At 41.3% G+C, this 16,652-nt stretch overlaps 2 protein-coding genes across 10 annotated transcripts in view; one reads left to right on the forward strand and one right to left on the reverse strand.

Moving 5' to 3' along the window:
* Positions 1 to 5,077, forward strand: part of hectd4 (HECT domain E3 ubiquitin protein ligase 4) — a 92,825-nt gene extending 87,748 nt beyond the window's left edge. For all 9 annotated transcript variants that reach the window (XM_080432040.1, XM_080432045.1, XM_080432047.1 and 6 more), the window contains 2 exons: positions 34 to 256; positions 2,631 to 5,077. In XM_080432040.1, coding sequence (XP_080288166.1) covers positions 34 to 256; positions 2,631 to 2,767 — 360 coding nt within the window. In that variant the 3' untranslated portion in view covers positions 2,768 to 5,077. The remainder of the gene's footprint in view (positions 1 to 33; positions 257 to 2,630) is intronic.
* A 3,970-nt stretch (positions 5,078 to 9,047) lies between these two features.
* LOC308089201 (L-serine dehydratase/L-threonine deaminase-like) lies at positions 9,048 to 15,329 on the reverse strand. Its single transcript, XM_080433774.1, has 8 exons — positions 15,202 to 15,329; positions 11,333 to 11,492; positions 11,023 to 11,062; positions 10,744 to 10,883; positions 10,464 to 10,555; positions 9,621 to 9,848; positions 9,380 to 9,504; positions 9,048 to 9,271 (listed from the first exon to the last, which is right to left on the reverse strand). Exons 2-8 carry the CDS (start codon positions 11,486 to 11,488, stop codon positions 9,078 to 9,080), a joined length of 975 nt encoding a protein of 324 aa, XP_080289900.1. The 5' UTR covers positions 11,489 to 11,492; positions 15,202 to 15,329; the 3' UTR covers positions 9,048 to 9,077.
* Positions 15,330 to 16,652: the final 1,323 nt, after the last annotated feature.

Consider the following 16,652-nt stretch of genomic DNA (forward strand, 5'->3'; position numbering starts at 1 on the left):
GTGTGTTGTGCTCTCACCCCCCCCCCCCAATAGGCTCACACCATGTACCAGGTGGGCCTGATGGAGACGGACCAGCACATCGAGTTCTTCTGGAGCGCCCTGGAGATGTTCACTCAGGAAGAGCTCTGTAAGTTCATCAAGTTTGCCTGCAACCAGGAGCGCATCCCCTTCACCTGCCCCTGCAAGGACGGCGGGCCCGACACGGCGCACGTCCCTCCGTACCCCATGAAGATCGCCCCTCCCGACGGAGCAGCAGGTAAAATGCTCTCTGTGTGTGTGTGTGTGACAGGGCGACATGGGACTGACTGACTGGATTACAATACTGGATTGTAATGAAATAAAGATAACAAATGAATAAGAAAATTAGGATAAGATACAAAATAAGGTTAAAACATACAAGCAAGAAATATACTCTAACCTTCTGTAAGATTTTTTTTTTTCTTTTTTTTACCTGAGCCTTTTTTGGTGGGGGGGGGGTTATGGAATTTGCGTTATGTGCATCTATACTGCAGGTATTCTATACATCTACTGCATTGGTTCTCAAAGTGGGACCCCCAGGGGTCCTTGAGGGGGTTCCAGGGGGTCCCCAGCCACTAAATGGACCCTTATGTGTCTGTAACTCCGAGAGTGTGCAAATGAGTGTGCTAACGGGTCCATTTGGTTCCATTTGTACACTCTCAGAGTTAAATTAACACTGATGACACTACAGTGTAGATTGGGGGTAAAAATTTTATCAAGTGGGGGTCCGTGGGTCTAATGCATATCAAACTGGGGGTCCTTGAAACTAAAAAGGTTGAGAATCACTGCTATGGACTGTAAAGTATTTTATGGGGGTCCCTAGCGTATATTTTCTAAAGGGGGTCCGCAGGCCAATATGTGTGAAATTGGCGGTCCTTGACATGAAAAAGTTTGACAATCAATGATCTACTGTATACATCAGCGACAGGGTGTTTGGCTCGTAGTCGCTTGATTTCTTCGTGTAGTAACGGCCGTGCACTCGACAAGAGTTTAATTCCCTCAGACAAGGCAGTTATTGAATATTGAGCCTGATGTACATTCGTCTTTGTGCTGGCGGTGCAGAGAGCGTGTGAAAACACTGATAGTGATTATATCATGCCTGCTTACTGGGCATTGTCTCAACCTTCCAGACAGACTTTGAACATCATGTTTACTATTTTTATCCATCGCACCGTTTGTAGCGTCTCTAAATTGGTGTTGTTTTATGGAGAGATACAGAGTGGGTTTTGTGGATTAGGGAGGCGTGAACTGAGAAAAGTGACTGCGATGCGTGCCGCCGTGTATCTTTTCACTGAGTGTTATCAGCATACAGTGCACTAGCGTGAACGATGTCTCCCTCTAGACCTAACAGGAACAGGCTTCATAACCGCTTGAGATAAGAGACCGACCCTGTTAACCACTTTTTATCACCAGAACAAGATGAGCTTATCTCACGCCGCACTTGTTACGTAGTAGTAACTCCGCAGGGCTCTTACGCATTCGGTTAAACCTGGAAATTTTTATGCAGTTTTCCAGTCATGGAAAAAATGATGAAACAGTTCAAATGTCCTGGAAAATAGCGTATGTGTATTAGAGTAATTCATGTAGGTTAGGTTTTTGTAAGGTAATCATACAGGAATCAGGGTAGAGATATGTTCAGATACACCATATCAGATTAAAGCTGTTATTATATTACCCCAGAAGCACAGATTTGAGTTACAAATGTTTGCTTTAAAAAATATATATTCAAAGATTTGCCAAAAACAAAATCCAGATTTTTCAAAAAATAGCAGATATACAAGCTCATAGCGCTATGAGCTTGTATATCTGTATTTTTGAATAGCCAAAGTATAAAACAATGGCTATAGCTAAAATCTAAAATGACACAGATATGTTCCTGGATTGAATGGGTTAAAATGACATGACCATACTGACTAGTAGCTACACATTCACACTACAGGTTTGAATGCACGTTGCAGTGTATCATTGTACTTGTTGAAGAAATGCGTGTTGTACGTGTCGTGCATGGTGCTCTACGCGTTGTCCGTAGCTCTCAAAATAAAGGGGAAGAAGGACATCATATCTGTTTGTCAGTTACGGTAGATACAGTAGCTGTTATGGCCGATATTGCATAAGTCAGACTTGTTGTCAACACGATTTTTGCTGACTCACCCACATCTGGAACGCCACGCCCGCAGCGAGTCAGTGACAGTTCACAATACTTTGGAATTTTGGCAGTGGTGGGATATTTCATAACAGAGTGAAAGCAGGAATAGAACTGAGATGGTCAGTGATAGTTGTGTCCTTTTAAACTATTCTTTTAACCACCTAAACCATGCATACTTCGTTGACTGGGTTCCCCCAAGGGTCTGTACTTGGCCCCCTCCTTTTTTCCCTCTCTTTGCTGAAAATAGCTGGTCTTCAAGCTCACAGGGGGTCCTTGACATGAAACAGGTTGAGAACCACTGATATAACAACATACTATGAATGAAATGTGCAATGCAAATAAAATGTATTATTATTGTATGTTTCTCAGAAGACTGTTAGGATTTAGAAGGCATTTGTAGAATCGGCCTCTAGAGAAGCAGAAGATGTTTGCTCATGCAAAGACATGTTTTTTTTGTGTCATCCAGGTTCGCCGGACTCGCGCTACATCCGCGTGGAGACCTGCATGTTCATGGTGAAACTGCCCCAGTACACCTCCCTGGACGTGATGCTGGAGAAACTGCGTTATGCTATCCATTACCGCGAGGACCCGCTGAGCGGCTAGGAAGGACTTGACAACATTTCCCCCTTAACCGCTTCAACACTATGTCCAATCTCTGACTGTCCCCTTACTCCATAACCCCTCTCCCCTGCCCAACTCTTGAGACAGCTCACTCAACCTTCTTTCATTTTATTTTTTTATTTTACTTGCTTTTCTTAATTTCTTTCGATTTACAAAAATTGTAACTGCAATGTGCCAGTGCTTCATTTGAACAACAGTACTATACAGATGAAGCATTTTATTTTCTTAGGAGATTCACAGGAGATTATCTCCACCGGCCCTTTGACACTGTCACCCCGAGTGTCCGTTCTGGTTGCACTGCGTTTTTCGAGCGGCTTTGAGGTTCATCGTTGATCTGACATTCTCACAGTAAGGGGGGGGGGGGGGGGCGTGGTACAGGTTAAGTCAAGTTTTGTGATACCAAATGAGTGACACTGTGCCAGCAGCACTGTAAAAAGTTAAGTTCAATTCCTGTGCACCGTGCTCTCTAACTGTACTTTGGCTTGAATCAAACATTCTCAACGTGAGTAACTAACCAAGTCTCACAGTTGCAGAACTTTGCCAGTGGTGTCAAAGCTTGTCTTTAATCTCCCAGTTCCTTACCCGTAGCCGCTTCCCTCTGTGGAGAACGCTCTGAAAACTTGCCTTTACTACATTAAACTTCCTCTAGACGGGGTAGGAGACGCTGGCTTTGTGTGAAATGGAATTCCAAATGATTTAATTCATCTGGATCGTATAGGATGAATCGAGCTTTTATGTGATGTGTAAGACGGAGGTGCATCTACTGTCAGGACAGGAAAGAAACTCTGTGATGCCGCCGCCTAGTTCTGACCACGTCAGCTATCGAAGCGGGCGGAATATGTGAACAAAGTGCTGTATAGGAAATTATGTAGTTACTGCCTGTAAAGAAAAAAGAACTGCTAATGGACAAAACTAACTTATCTGCCTATATAAACCGTGAATATATTTTATTCGAATCTCCGAAGAGAGGGTATTTAAGTCATGTAAAAAGTCATATTAATCTATTAGTTTATTGAAATTGCTATTTGGTTTTAAATATCCTAGTAGCTGTGGCGGCATGGTAGGTCAGATCGACTCAAAACCGGCCTTTTTGGGACACGAGGGCCCTAACCTGGATTCCCAGGAGAGCCCTGCTCGGTGCCAGGTCTTGCTATTACTTGCATTTCGGGTTTAGGAAACCTGTGTTGCTTTGTGAAATGGGAGGGGGAACGTCGGTCTCTCCCGAGCTGCTCTCCCTGCACTGCTTGTGTGCTACTGCTACTGAATGTGCAACGAATCCCCCCCCCTGCTCCGAGCCCCCCCAACATGTCATACTCAATCCACACACACACACACACACACACACAACCGGTGGGTGGGGGGGGGGGGTTGGCTTATCTTAAGTTCTGCCTTTTAAAAGGTTTTCTGTCCAGAGAGAACAGGATTCTTTTGTTTTTGTTTGTTGCTTTTACCCATAACCAAATGTTCCAGCTGTGTAAAAGAAACACACAGCAGAAAAACAAACAAATGTAAATAGACTTATAAGTTATGTCTGATGGCAGTTTGTATTAATTGCTAATTCAAATCATCTTTATAATTTTTTGATATTATAATTATTTTCCTTTTCTTTTTTTTGGTTTGCTTTGCACTACTCTTCCATGAAAAGATTCTAAAATGGAGCAAACCAAAACGATGTCTGTTCGACATCCGGTTTGTTTGGGTTATTATTTTTTACAAATTTTCAAATGACCAGTAATCGATCACATTTTTTGTCTTGTACTCAGACAGACTCTACTACTCATGGTGAAACATGTTTTCTTGTGTGAGTTAAAAAAAAAACGCCATCTTCCTAGGATTGGATTGAAACTAACGAACATGACGAACGTTATAGAAGATTGATTTGACTGATCGGTTTGGTTGATTGGTTGATTGACATTGGACATGTATGGGATGGTTGAATTGCTTGCTGGTTTAGTTTTTGGTTTTGTTCTCTTGAAGGGTATACCGCTGCTAATGAGGACGCTAGCACTCTCTCTCTCTCTCTCTCCCTCTCTCCTTTCCTCTTTTGGGAGGCGGAGAAGATTATAAAAAGGACATATCCATACAAAGAGGTGTTTGCGATAAAGAAAATGTGTGCTGTACATTTACTTGATATTTATTACAATTATTTATGGTTGCATTAACTTAACTTTTACTGTCTTACCTCTGCACATCAGAAACTTAACACATATCTAAAAATGGATTATACAGATGTAAAGAATCAGATGGCGTTTGAGATTTCTGTGTCACAATAAAGAAATGTCTTGATGTACAGATGGCGTGTTTGACCACCGGCGTGTTTTGTACCTTTTTGCACGTTACCAAACAAAATACACTTGATCAGTTTAAAAATTAACAAATTTACAAACGTATTAATTAATGTTGCTTAATCATGTTTTTTTTTTACTAAAACACAGTGTAGTCAGGTCACAGCTGTTTGTCATGATGTTTTCACGTTTAAAGGGATAGTTCACCCCCCAAAAAAATGTTTCTATCGATAAGTCACCCCATGGAGACTTGAATTCAGTGGACCGGTAGGCAGCGGTTCCGGTAGGAGACACAAAGGAGACTCTTTGTGTCCTACTGGAACCGCTGCCGGTCATAAAATTATTGGCTTAGGAATGCGACAAAAACAAAAGGATATCCATAAATTCAAGTCTCCATGGGGTGACTAATCGATAGTTGGGGGTGAACTATCCCTTTAAAAGAATAGGTGTTTACTGTATATGCGGCAATAACATTGTTGCGTCCTGAAAGGGCTTTGGAATTGCGTAACAGTCCAGTCATGAGCATGCAGACAATGTCTGAATGTTGATAATGCAGAACGAGGCTGGCCTTTTATCTTCTCACCTCCTTTTGGACATGCTTTTTATGTAAGGCCCTGTTCCCATAGCCTTGTTACATCACCACCACTAGCCTGTAAACCAGACACCTTTTGAGAGCAGCAAGTGGCCGGGCTCGGCCAGTTCGAGCTGGATCGCAGTCACACACTCCTCTCTCGACAATTCCCCCCCCCGCCCCTACCCCCAAATTTACCCCATGGCACACACTCTGTGCCTCATTAAATGCTACATTACAAGAGGAATGGTCCCTAGAACGAATACGATTTATTTTTCAATGTTGCATGCCATAAACAAAAAAAAAGCCAAGGGAATTGATATGGTCTGGTTAATGTTTTATTCAGGTCTTTCAAACTTTCATGGGACAAACAATAATGTACAGTACATCGCCTTTCTCCTAAACCAGAACATCATTATTTCTATTGTCCCGTGTGTTTGCACAACGCACATGCATGGACAGATTTTTCTGTGCGATGTTGGTGCATTTCGCTGACAGCAACCCTATAGAAACATGCTCAATTATTTACAACCATTATGCTCAAATATAAAGACGAACAAAAACAAGCTGGAAACCATGCGATGTACAATGTACAGACAGTACACTATAGAATGGAGAGGTTGGTATAGCAACCTACAGTAGGTAGATGAATAAATATGAATTATTGCACCTGTTGAAAATGTACACGGTAGTAGCAATGGTACCACCGAGTTACAGTGGATCTGCTCTTATTGTTGAACAAATTGAAGCTTAATTGACATTTCTAGAATACAATGATGTGATAGAATGTAAACTATTCCCTTATTAAACAATGTAACGGACCACAAATATGTCATGAATTCATTTTAGGGTGCTGTTTTTCCTCATGATGTGTAAAACATAAGGAAAACAACACCGTAAAATTAATTAATGATGACATATTTGTGGTCAGTTTACATCTGTGTGAGGTTGCATGAATGCATGACGTGTTGTTTTCGAGAATGTTGACGACGAGACTGGTCTGCTCTGAAAAGGGGGTCCCCTTCTATTATTGATCCCTTCACAGCTGACTCCTCTCATCCCGATGAAAAGGAACCCTCCACCCCGGCCTCCTTTAATGGGCTGCAGGCCAATGAACGAGGAGGAACGGGTCACAGCCCCAGCTACCCAGCCAATAGAATGATAGGTTTAGTGCTCTGTTGTGTCCCTCTGAAAGCTGAGGTTGACCCATTAACACGCTTCTCTCTGGTCAACCAGCCACAGATAAGATTTCTGCAGTGAAGCATGCATGTTGACCAGTGATGTACATGCTAAGTACATGTACTCAAGTACTGTACTTAAGTAAAATGTTGAGGTATTTTTCTACTTACTTTTACATCTACTCCATTACATCAGGGGGAGGCAAAATATTGTACTTTTACTCCACTACAATTATTTGAAAACATTTAGTTACTAGTTACTAGATTTTGGTTATTATTACAAAAGATACATTAACCACTTCAGCCCAATATACATTTCGGCCATTTGAAAATAGCCGATCTACAAGCTCACAATGCGTCGCATCAAAAGATTTTTATACATTTTATACATTTGAAAACTTGTGAAATGGGACATTCTGCATATTGAGTGCTTTTACTTTTGTACTTGCAAGTACATTTTGATACCAATACTTTTGTACTTTCACTCAAGTAAATTTTGAACACCAGACTTTTACTTCTACATTGCAGTATTGATACTTTTACTTAAGTAAAACATTTGGGTACTTTTTCCACAACTGGTTGTTTCCCTCTGAAAGCTGACCCATTAACACAGCTTCTCTCTGGACAACCAACCACAGATAAGATTTCTGCAGTGAAGCATGCACGTTGACATGGCCGAGGGACACACAGCCGTTGAAATGCCAACGCTAAACATCACATCATCACTCCTACAGGAGCACTGTGTGTGTGAAAGCACATGGAAAAACAACCCAAGAGACCAGAGGTTATCTTTCTCTGAACATTCATACAAGATCTACCGATTAATTCACAAAATCTCATACTTGCGTCACAGGCTGGTTTATACTATATGGGAGACTTTGTCACGCTTATCTTCTTAAATGATGAAAATTGATACGAAAATATGTCCTTTCTGTCTATCTAGGCTATTTTGTGTTGAACTTCGCCTAGTCGACATACTGTAGGCCTACTGTATGCGCTGTGCAATTTTAGACAAAACTGAGACGAAACCATATATAAAAACAAGGGGAAAAAGAGAGTAAGAGTGCATACCATACCATTTATATTATAAATAAGGCTATAGTCCATATATACCCCTATTTCACACCTTTTCTGTCTCTCTCTTGCTGTATTTGTCTGAAAAACTGACATTTTCAAATATGCAGTACACTTTTTTTATAAACCCCATCAGGAAAATATAAAAAGTCTCACTGAACTTTTGTTGCTGTGTTTTTTAGGATTCATTTTGTGGGGAAAAAAAAAAAATATATTTCAGGTTTAATCTTCATGATATTTTAGATGCCAGAATCACCTCCCCAATGTCACACCAATGTGATTTGGGGGTGAGAGAGATAACATAATTATATGCTAGATAGGCCTGCCAACTTGGCATTTCAGCTAGAGTACATATTCCATACTTCATGTCTGTGTCCAGATATTACTAACTCGCTGCTCAGGCAGAGAGTAAAAAAAAAGTTGGCTGTTGGCAAAGTCCATCTGGAATGTTATATTGTTCAATAACTTGCTCCAGAAAGCATAAAACAAATGGGAAGCAGACAGGAATGAAAGCGCTGCATTGTAGTGGTGGCTGAGAATCTCGTAGTGTGGAATGTCCGGTACTTTATATATCCTCACTGCAGTCGTGAGGAAGGAGATTGTCATGGAAAAGGCTAAAGAAGAAATCCTTCAGGCGACAACAACATTCAGGAAATATTATTTATTCACATAAATACAATTAATGAAGTACAAAAGAAAAACAAGAGAACATGTGCAAACAATTTTACATTAACAAAGAAACATACAATACAATACATACAAGTACAAACATGTAGGCAATACAACCTCAAAGTATATACATATAAACTTAACAATATATATTTTTGTATTCTTTTTTTTTGTTTTACTATAATTGAATAATTTGAAGAGGTCATTCAAAGACTGCCACTGCCAGAGCAGCATCTCTCTTCAGGTTTATTTAATTCTACAGGCCTCCTGAAAGGTCCTCAGGAGTCAGGCCTGCCCATCAGTCAGTCAGCCTCCGCATCAAGGAGAGTGTCACACTACGTCTGGAATGATTTGGCCCTACACAGAGCTCCTGCTTGGACGCTGTCACAGGCAACTGCATTCACTGCAACAGCTACAGTGCGCGTGCTGCAGAGATCTAACAGCCGAAAGCGACCAGTCGATGGTGGAATGGAGTGGGACAGAAGAAAGGTCTTCATGACCCGAGGAGACCCGTCTTAGATCATACCCAGCCGCTTCTTTAAACTCCTCAGCTGCTCCATGCTGATGTTGTTGCCCCCGCACACCACGATCACCACGGGGCCCAGGTCCTGTGCAAGCTTGCCCTCCTTCTGTAGCCTTTTGATGATACCAGAGTACACGGCGGCCAGGGCCGCACCGCAGGCAGGCTCCACCAGGACCTTCTCATCATCTGCAGATAAAGAGGAGGAGAGAGAGAGGGAGGAAGATATAAGCCTCAGGGATTCTGTTGAAATATAGATAAAAGAAGTGTTGTGTGGACTAACATCTTGCTACTCACCAACGAAGCGCTCCACAGCCGCAACGGCCTCCTGGTCTGTGACGAGCTCTGAGAAGACAGTGTGCTCACCGACCAGTTTCAGAGTCTGTGCAGAAACTGTCGTCAAGCCCAACGTTGTGGCGATACTACAGAGAATACAACGTGAATGTTACTCCACCACAAAAAGTCATGAGGGAAAGAAGGCTGAATTATGACAATATTGTGTATTATATATCGCATCTAAATAAAAAGGCCTTTATACCTGGTGATTTCAGGCAAAGTGACAAGCTCCCCGGCCTTCATCGCTGCGTTGAGACTGTGCGCTCCCACGGTCTCCATGGCTATGATGGGCACGTCGGCCCAGCTGGCGCGACGCAGTCCCTCCACGACTCCGTTCAGCAGACCACCACCGCCAACTGACAGCACTATGGCTCCTGGCTTCTCCTGCATGTCATCTTCCAGTTCCCTCACAAGGGACGTGTGACCTTCCCTGTAAAAACACACAACAAACAGTGCTTTAGGAAAATAAAGATCTGTTTGTATTGTAACAAGTTTAAATGCAGCTGTACCGAAGACCATATCTGTTCAAAACGTTTTCATTTCAACAACCTTTTACAACCTACTATTCAAAATGTAACTTTTATTTGGTGCTTTAAGTGTGCCATAAAGGGCTGATTGTGTTCTGTAATAACTTTTTGACAAGTAACCGTCACTATATAAAGAGTGGTGTAACTCATGTTTGTTTAATGATGTATACTGTACGAGATGCTTTGTTTTATAGTACTTTGCATCCCTTCAATTTTAGCACTAGGACAAATGACCACGATAAGATAACGCTGACACTCTCATTCAAGAAGTATTGTCCCATTCAAGGGTTATTATCAATGGCACAATAATGTGTTTCGTTGAAAAGACACGATAACACAGATATGACCATCATAAATATGTACATTTAGATAGCTTCCATTGGAATACTCCAGGATGTCCCATATCACTTATCACCTCTGTATCTTACTGTTATCGTGCTATTGCACAGAGTACGTGCATGTAAATGTTATGCAGACAGAAATGGTGACGAACAGACACCTTGAGATCAATTAATTACCAGATGAGAGGGTTGTCAAAGGGAGAGACGAAAATCCATCTGGGGTTATTAGCCACAAGCTTCCGGCCATATTCAATGCTTTCATCTAGAGCCTGGCGGAGAAGAAGTTAAAAGAAAAGCCATTGAGATGCATCCTCAACTTTTCTAGCATCTTTACAGACCTATCAGTTTTGTATTATTTTTTTATCTGAAATAATCTAACTCTCAATTCCTTCAATGTACACATAGTTGAACAGAATGATGTTTTGAAAAATAAATGACACGTGCATGATGAGCTCACCTTGCCGTGAACGATTACATGGGCACCTTCATCCTTGAGCCTCTCTACGGTTTGGTTTGGGGTGACACTTGGAACGACTATGGTAGCAGGAACCCCAAGCTGGCGAGCAGAATAGGCAGCGGCCATGCCGGCATTTCCTCCTGTCAGGGGGCCAAAGACAGGGCATGTTAAATTTTGCTAGGACTACCGTTTACACTCTTTATTTGTATTTTATGTAATGCCTTGATGCTGCCGTTAATTGTTATTCGTAACATTCAGCCTCTGACTTTTCTTGCTCACCTGAACAGCAGACGAACCGCTCACAACCTCTCTCAGCCCACTGCAAAACAACCAAAAGAAATAATGAGTCACACGGAACACCCGCTTGTTTTCTAATGATGATCACTACAAACAAAGAGTTCAGACTGGAAGTGACAACAATTCTAAACTGGTCTGCGCTGGTTCATCACCACCACCCCTCTCTCTGGGCTGTTTTGGGCCCCTATTGTATAACCAAGTGTTACTTGGGGCCAGACATCACCCTGTCAGAACGAAACAATGCACTCCTCTAACTCACAGGATCTGGGAAATGAGAGTTTAATTCGCTCACCGTTTTGCAGAGATGCCCGATGCCTCTGATCTTGAAGGACCCTGTGGGCTGTGATGAGTCCAGTTTGAGGAAAACAGAGGTCCCTGCCACTTTGGTCAGGGCGAGGCTCTCCCTCACTGGGGTGGCGACGTGAAGAGGTCCCTGGTTGATCTTCATTTCTCTACAGGACAGATGAACAGACCAATATGTCTCAACAAGAGTGAATGATGAAGATGTGTGTACGTGCTCAGCCTCACACCAGTCACTGGCAGTCAGCAATCAATGTTTTACAGACAGAGAAGCTGTATTCTGGCATATGGATTCAAGGCAAGCATCTTGTGTAATTGTCTGACTGTTTCACTACAAATATTAGCCTTGGATCAAGACTATCAAGACTATCGTAGATCGTCTGATGTCAGGACAGCAGAGTCACTGCCCATCTTTCGCCGCAGGCTGAAAACCCACCTCTTCAGGAAACACTACCCTTCCTCCTTGCCTGGCCTACTTGTTGTTAACTAGTTGTACGAACGCTTGTTTTATTGTTGTATTGTTTTATTGGATCTTGTTTAGTCGATTAAGGAAATAGGTAGCTGATATATTGCACTTTTACCTTAGCGCTAGGTATACTCTTGGTTGCTTTTTTTTGCAGAAAATGCACTTAAGACTTCTGGTGATTAGTAGTTTTCTTTCCCTACCTATGTTGAATGCACTTATTGTAAGTCGCTTTGGATAAAAGCGTCTGCTAAATGACTGTAATGTAATGTAAAGTATTTTTATCGATTCTTACATTTGCATATCTATGCTACGAAAGTCAGACTTGATAAAAATACATCTATGATAGATAGATGATCTCGATCCAAGGAAATACCATTATGCTGTGATCTCAGAGCAATGCAAAGCACTATGCTTGATCACGTTAATAATAGAAAGAGCTTTTGTTCAAATTGATCATAAATATTGAGTTGAATTTAAATAAAATATTGAGATGAATTAAAATATTAAAGGCTATGTTAATATTAATCAAGACTTTATAAAATACCTTTAAGTTAAAATAAACGTTAATAGATGATTACCAACCTGATTATTGATGGCTGAGGGTACAATAGAGAAGTCTTGGTACAGTAGGTACAAGAAGTAATAATTCCAAACTTTCTGTTCCTTCATATTATGTGCATAATATTATATACATGCTGCTGGGGGGCTTGGCAAAGGGCACCCCCACTTCCTGACCAATCACCACTGAGCACTCCGTGACCACGCCCATTTACTGTTTACTATGCGGAAGCGACAGGTGGAAATAAATGAAATTCCAGCTAATAAAAGGATTAAGTAAGTAATAATGAGTGAATGGCCGGGAGTAGAAGACGCTGTGTGTCTATTGCCTACATTTCATCAAGACGTAGCAAAATCCTAAAACTGACAGATATAAAATATTTCCCTTCGTATTTTGTATTTTATTATATTATTTTAGCCTTGGATCAAGACTATCATAGATGTATTTTTTTTTTATCGATTTTGACATTTTTATATCTATGATAGTCTTGGGCTGCACCCCCCAGAGTGTCCTGGACTTTTACCAGTAAAGTCCGTATTTCTCCGTACATGCACAAATGCAAAATATAAGGTGCTAACCCGATTGCCCGAAATGTTAACTCGGCATTCGGAATCTTTTTGCGGCGTATTAGTCCACATGTTTTAATAAATATGAGTTTTAATCCCGTCTATACTGAACGCCAGTTCCCCCTCCTCGTTTACTTCCTGTTTACATCACGTGTAATACCGGGTTTCACCTGATGCGCCCCGTCACGACCACCCATTGAGGAATACAGGGAACTTCCGACAGAATTCTACACAGACGGGATTAAAACACATATTTATTGAAACATACGGGCTAATACAGTGAACACTGAATCCGAATCCGAATCCGAATGTCGAGTTAACATACGGGGCTACAGGGACAGCACTTTTTTTAAATATATTTTTGGTACATGTACGGAGAAGTACGGGCTTTCTGCGCGGCCACGACAAGCCCACGACTATCATAGATATGAAAGTAAAAGTCAGACTCGATAAAATACATCTATGATCTGGTCTTGATCCAAGGCTAGTATTATATAATATTTTAGTTTCACTCTCTTTATAGCTGTTTATAAAGTCAAAGGTCGTTGTTGTTGAACAGAGGTCTTATTACATAATGTGCGGATCTGGAGGACAACAATGTCACAGGCTGTCCTCCTCACCTCTAAAGGAGTTACAGACACTGAGACATTACCTAAAGAGTCGCTACTATTTTGGCTCCACATCCCAACTACCAAAAGCGGGGTGACAGTCCTCCTCCTCGGCCTAGTGACCCGAGACAGCCGTTATACAGCAAAATGTCACAGCGACCACTGAACCCCGACGGACCCAAACAAAATGTATGCTACTGTGTATATGTGCGCTTATTATCAAAGAGTGCATTTTTATTAACCAATTGAACCCCAGCCCAGCATCCTGTCTGCAAAATGTAAATGGTCCTAGAAAAGTCCTCTATAGCTTAACACCAGAAAAGGTTCAAGATCTGAGCCTCTATGATCTGGTATAGAGGCACACAGTAAAACCCTACTCATTGTAATATCGTACCTCTGTACTATTTGCAACTGTTAATAAAGTATTCAATCAATCAATCAAATCCCTATTCTGTGGGTGGAAGGTTTAGCCAAATATAGCAGATCTACAAGCTCACAGGGCGTTGCAACAAGATGCCTTGTGAGCTTGTGAAACTAGTGAAAATAGCAGATCCACAAGCTCAACATGTTGCGAGCTTGCAGATCTGCTATTTTCACTATACTTATTAAACATTTGTTTTCTAATTTAGGGAATTTCTTTGATTATTTTTTATTTTATTTATTAAATTATTTTGAAAAATGTTTGAATTTGTTTTCAACTCATGAAAATGTTAATACTAATTAATGTCAAAATTGAGGAAACACCAATATGTACTTGCAACCTTTAAAAATTGATCCGCGACCCAGAAATGGGTCCCGACCCACTGTTTGGGAAACACTGCTGTAGGCTACATCAGGTCTTACTGTAGTAGGCTTGTGCCAGACATGTGCCAGCATCAACAACCAGGCTTTCTGGTTACCCAAGAAAGACCCCTGGACCTATAGGTTCAACCAGGTGCACTATAATATAACAATAGGTCCAGAGGTCTTTCTTGGCTAATCAGAAAGGACTGGTGACAAATTGTTTCATAACATGAGGCCTTTGTGGTTCAGCCATGGTAGCCTACTCAGGTTCTGGTTCTGGAACAGTATTCTTGACCTTTGGACCTGACGGGCCCCACACAGGCCTGTTCAGGGATCCAATAGTTCACTTTTTATTAGATAGATAGATGGATCGATTGATCGAACAGACCGACAGACCGACAGACAGACAGACAGACAGACAGATTGTATTAATCCCCAGTGGAAATTCAGGTAGCCTATCCCATTGCTTGCACATACAGTATACAAAAAACAGTTATTAAATGCAACAAATGAAGGCAACAATTAATTGATGCTGCATGCGTGAGGTTAAAAGCTTAGATGCTTAAAACATATTGGTTACTAGGACTTAAAAGCAATATATAAAAATAGGATGTGTTGTTTATAACATTTTCGCCCTGCAACACAACTCAAAGACACCATGCAGTGAAATGGTTTACATTAATCCTTTCATAATTGAATAAATTGAAGATAGTGGGACTCGTGAATATTTCATTAGGTACTGTGGCCGTGCCTAGACATGGCATCTTCAGATTCATAGGATAGAACAGCGAATACAGTTGGGTCCCAAATTAACCTCACAAAGGCCAAAGACTCAGAGTGGGTGACAATGTTATCACAAGGAAAGAAGAAATTACCTACCTGGGTTGTATTTTAGAGAACAATCTTTCCAGTGAAAAAATGGCAAGAAAAGTAATCAAGAAAGTAAACCAAAGAACAAGATTTGTGTACAGGATCTCCTCACTGGTCAGTAGGAATACACTGAGGACACTAGCTGTAGCACTCATCCAATGTAATTTTGTCTATGCCTGCACCTCATGGTAGCACCTCAAAGGCATTACAAGCAAAACATCAGACCTCTCAAAACCTACAGATCAGGTTACTACTAAACATACATCACACCTAGGACTCACCTAACCCCTGCTCATTATGCTAGGGTGGGATGGCTCAGGGTTAGGAGTGGTTCTCAACCTTTTCAGGCCGCGACCCCCCACAATAATCATATTTGAACTGGGGACCCCCCACCCTGACAAGCACTTGTAATGTAGGAGTTGAGGCATTACATTTATTTTGACTGGGTTCCACAGATAAATATTGTGAAAATAGCAGATCGGCTATTTTCAAAATTGTTGCCTCTTTCTTATATTATTTGATAGTTTGTCCCCCCCTGGGTCCCGACCCATAGGTTGAGAACCACTGGGGTAGAGGACAGAGTATAGGCTACAGCAACTTGCAATGGGCCTGGTCTTCAAGGCCCATGTACCTGTCAAACTACTTCAATAACGTGAGAGACACTCACAGGGACAACACCAGATCTCATTCAACCCAGATTCGGCTACTGTTATACTACCAAAATGCTCTATACCAACAGACATCAAAAAGTGTGACTGCTTATATCCTCCTTCAAAACCGCCATAAAAGAGCACCTCTGGTCCTAGACAAGTTTTCTAAGCTTGACACCAGAAATGACCCCCTCCAACCCAATGTTTTCTGTATATATACTTCAGAATCAGAATCAGAATCAGAATCAGTTTTATTGTCACATCACAGGTTTACAAGGTAAAGAAGTGGGTGAAATTAGTTTTTGTACATCGTTCCCATCGCAACGTTAATTTCCATAGAAAGAAGAGGGGGGGGGAGAAGAAGAGGGGTGGGGGGCAAGTGGGAAGGAGATCAAAACAAGAGAGCAACAGAAGCAACTTTGATTGCTCCTAGTGTTGATGATTTCTTGTAGGCTATATTATTGTATGTCTTTAAATGTCTTGATGAATTTAATGCACAGGACCACAATGGAATCAAGCCCTCAGGGCTTTTTGTGTAATACTTTTAGCATCATTGTATGTATACGCTGTACTTTTTACAAACTGTTAAAGTATTGAATCAAATAAAAAGAAAGCTCATGTTTTTAGGATATACCAAAATGATAAAACTTTTTGTTGAATAAACAAGGCCCACAGGTCATAGGCCTTTCAGACCCCCCAACTGTTTACTGTACATACTACATACATATACGTTTTGATTGCTACTAGTGTTGACCACAATGGAAACAAGCCCTAAGGGCTTTTTGTGTTATCCTTTTAGCACCATTGTAT

Source organism: Gymnoscopelus braueri (assembly GCF_963280865.1).
Source record: "Gymnoscopelus braueri genome assembly, chromosome: 7".
In the NCBI taxonomy this organism is placed as follows: Eukaryota; Metazoa; Chordata; class Actinopteri; order Myctophiformes; family Myctophidae; genus Gymnoscopelus; species Gymnoscopelus braueri.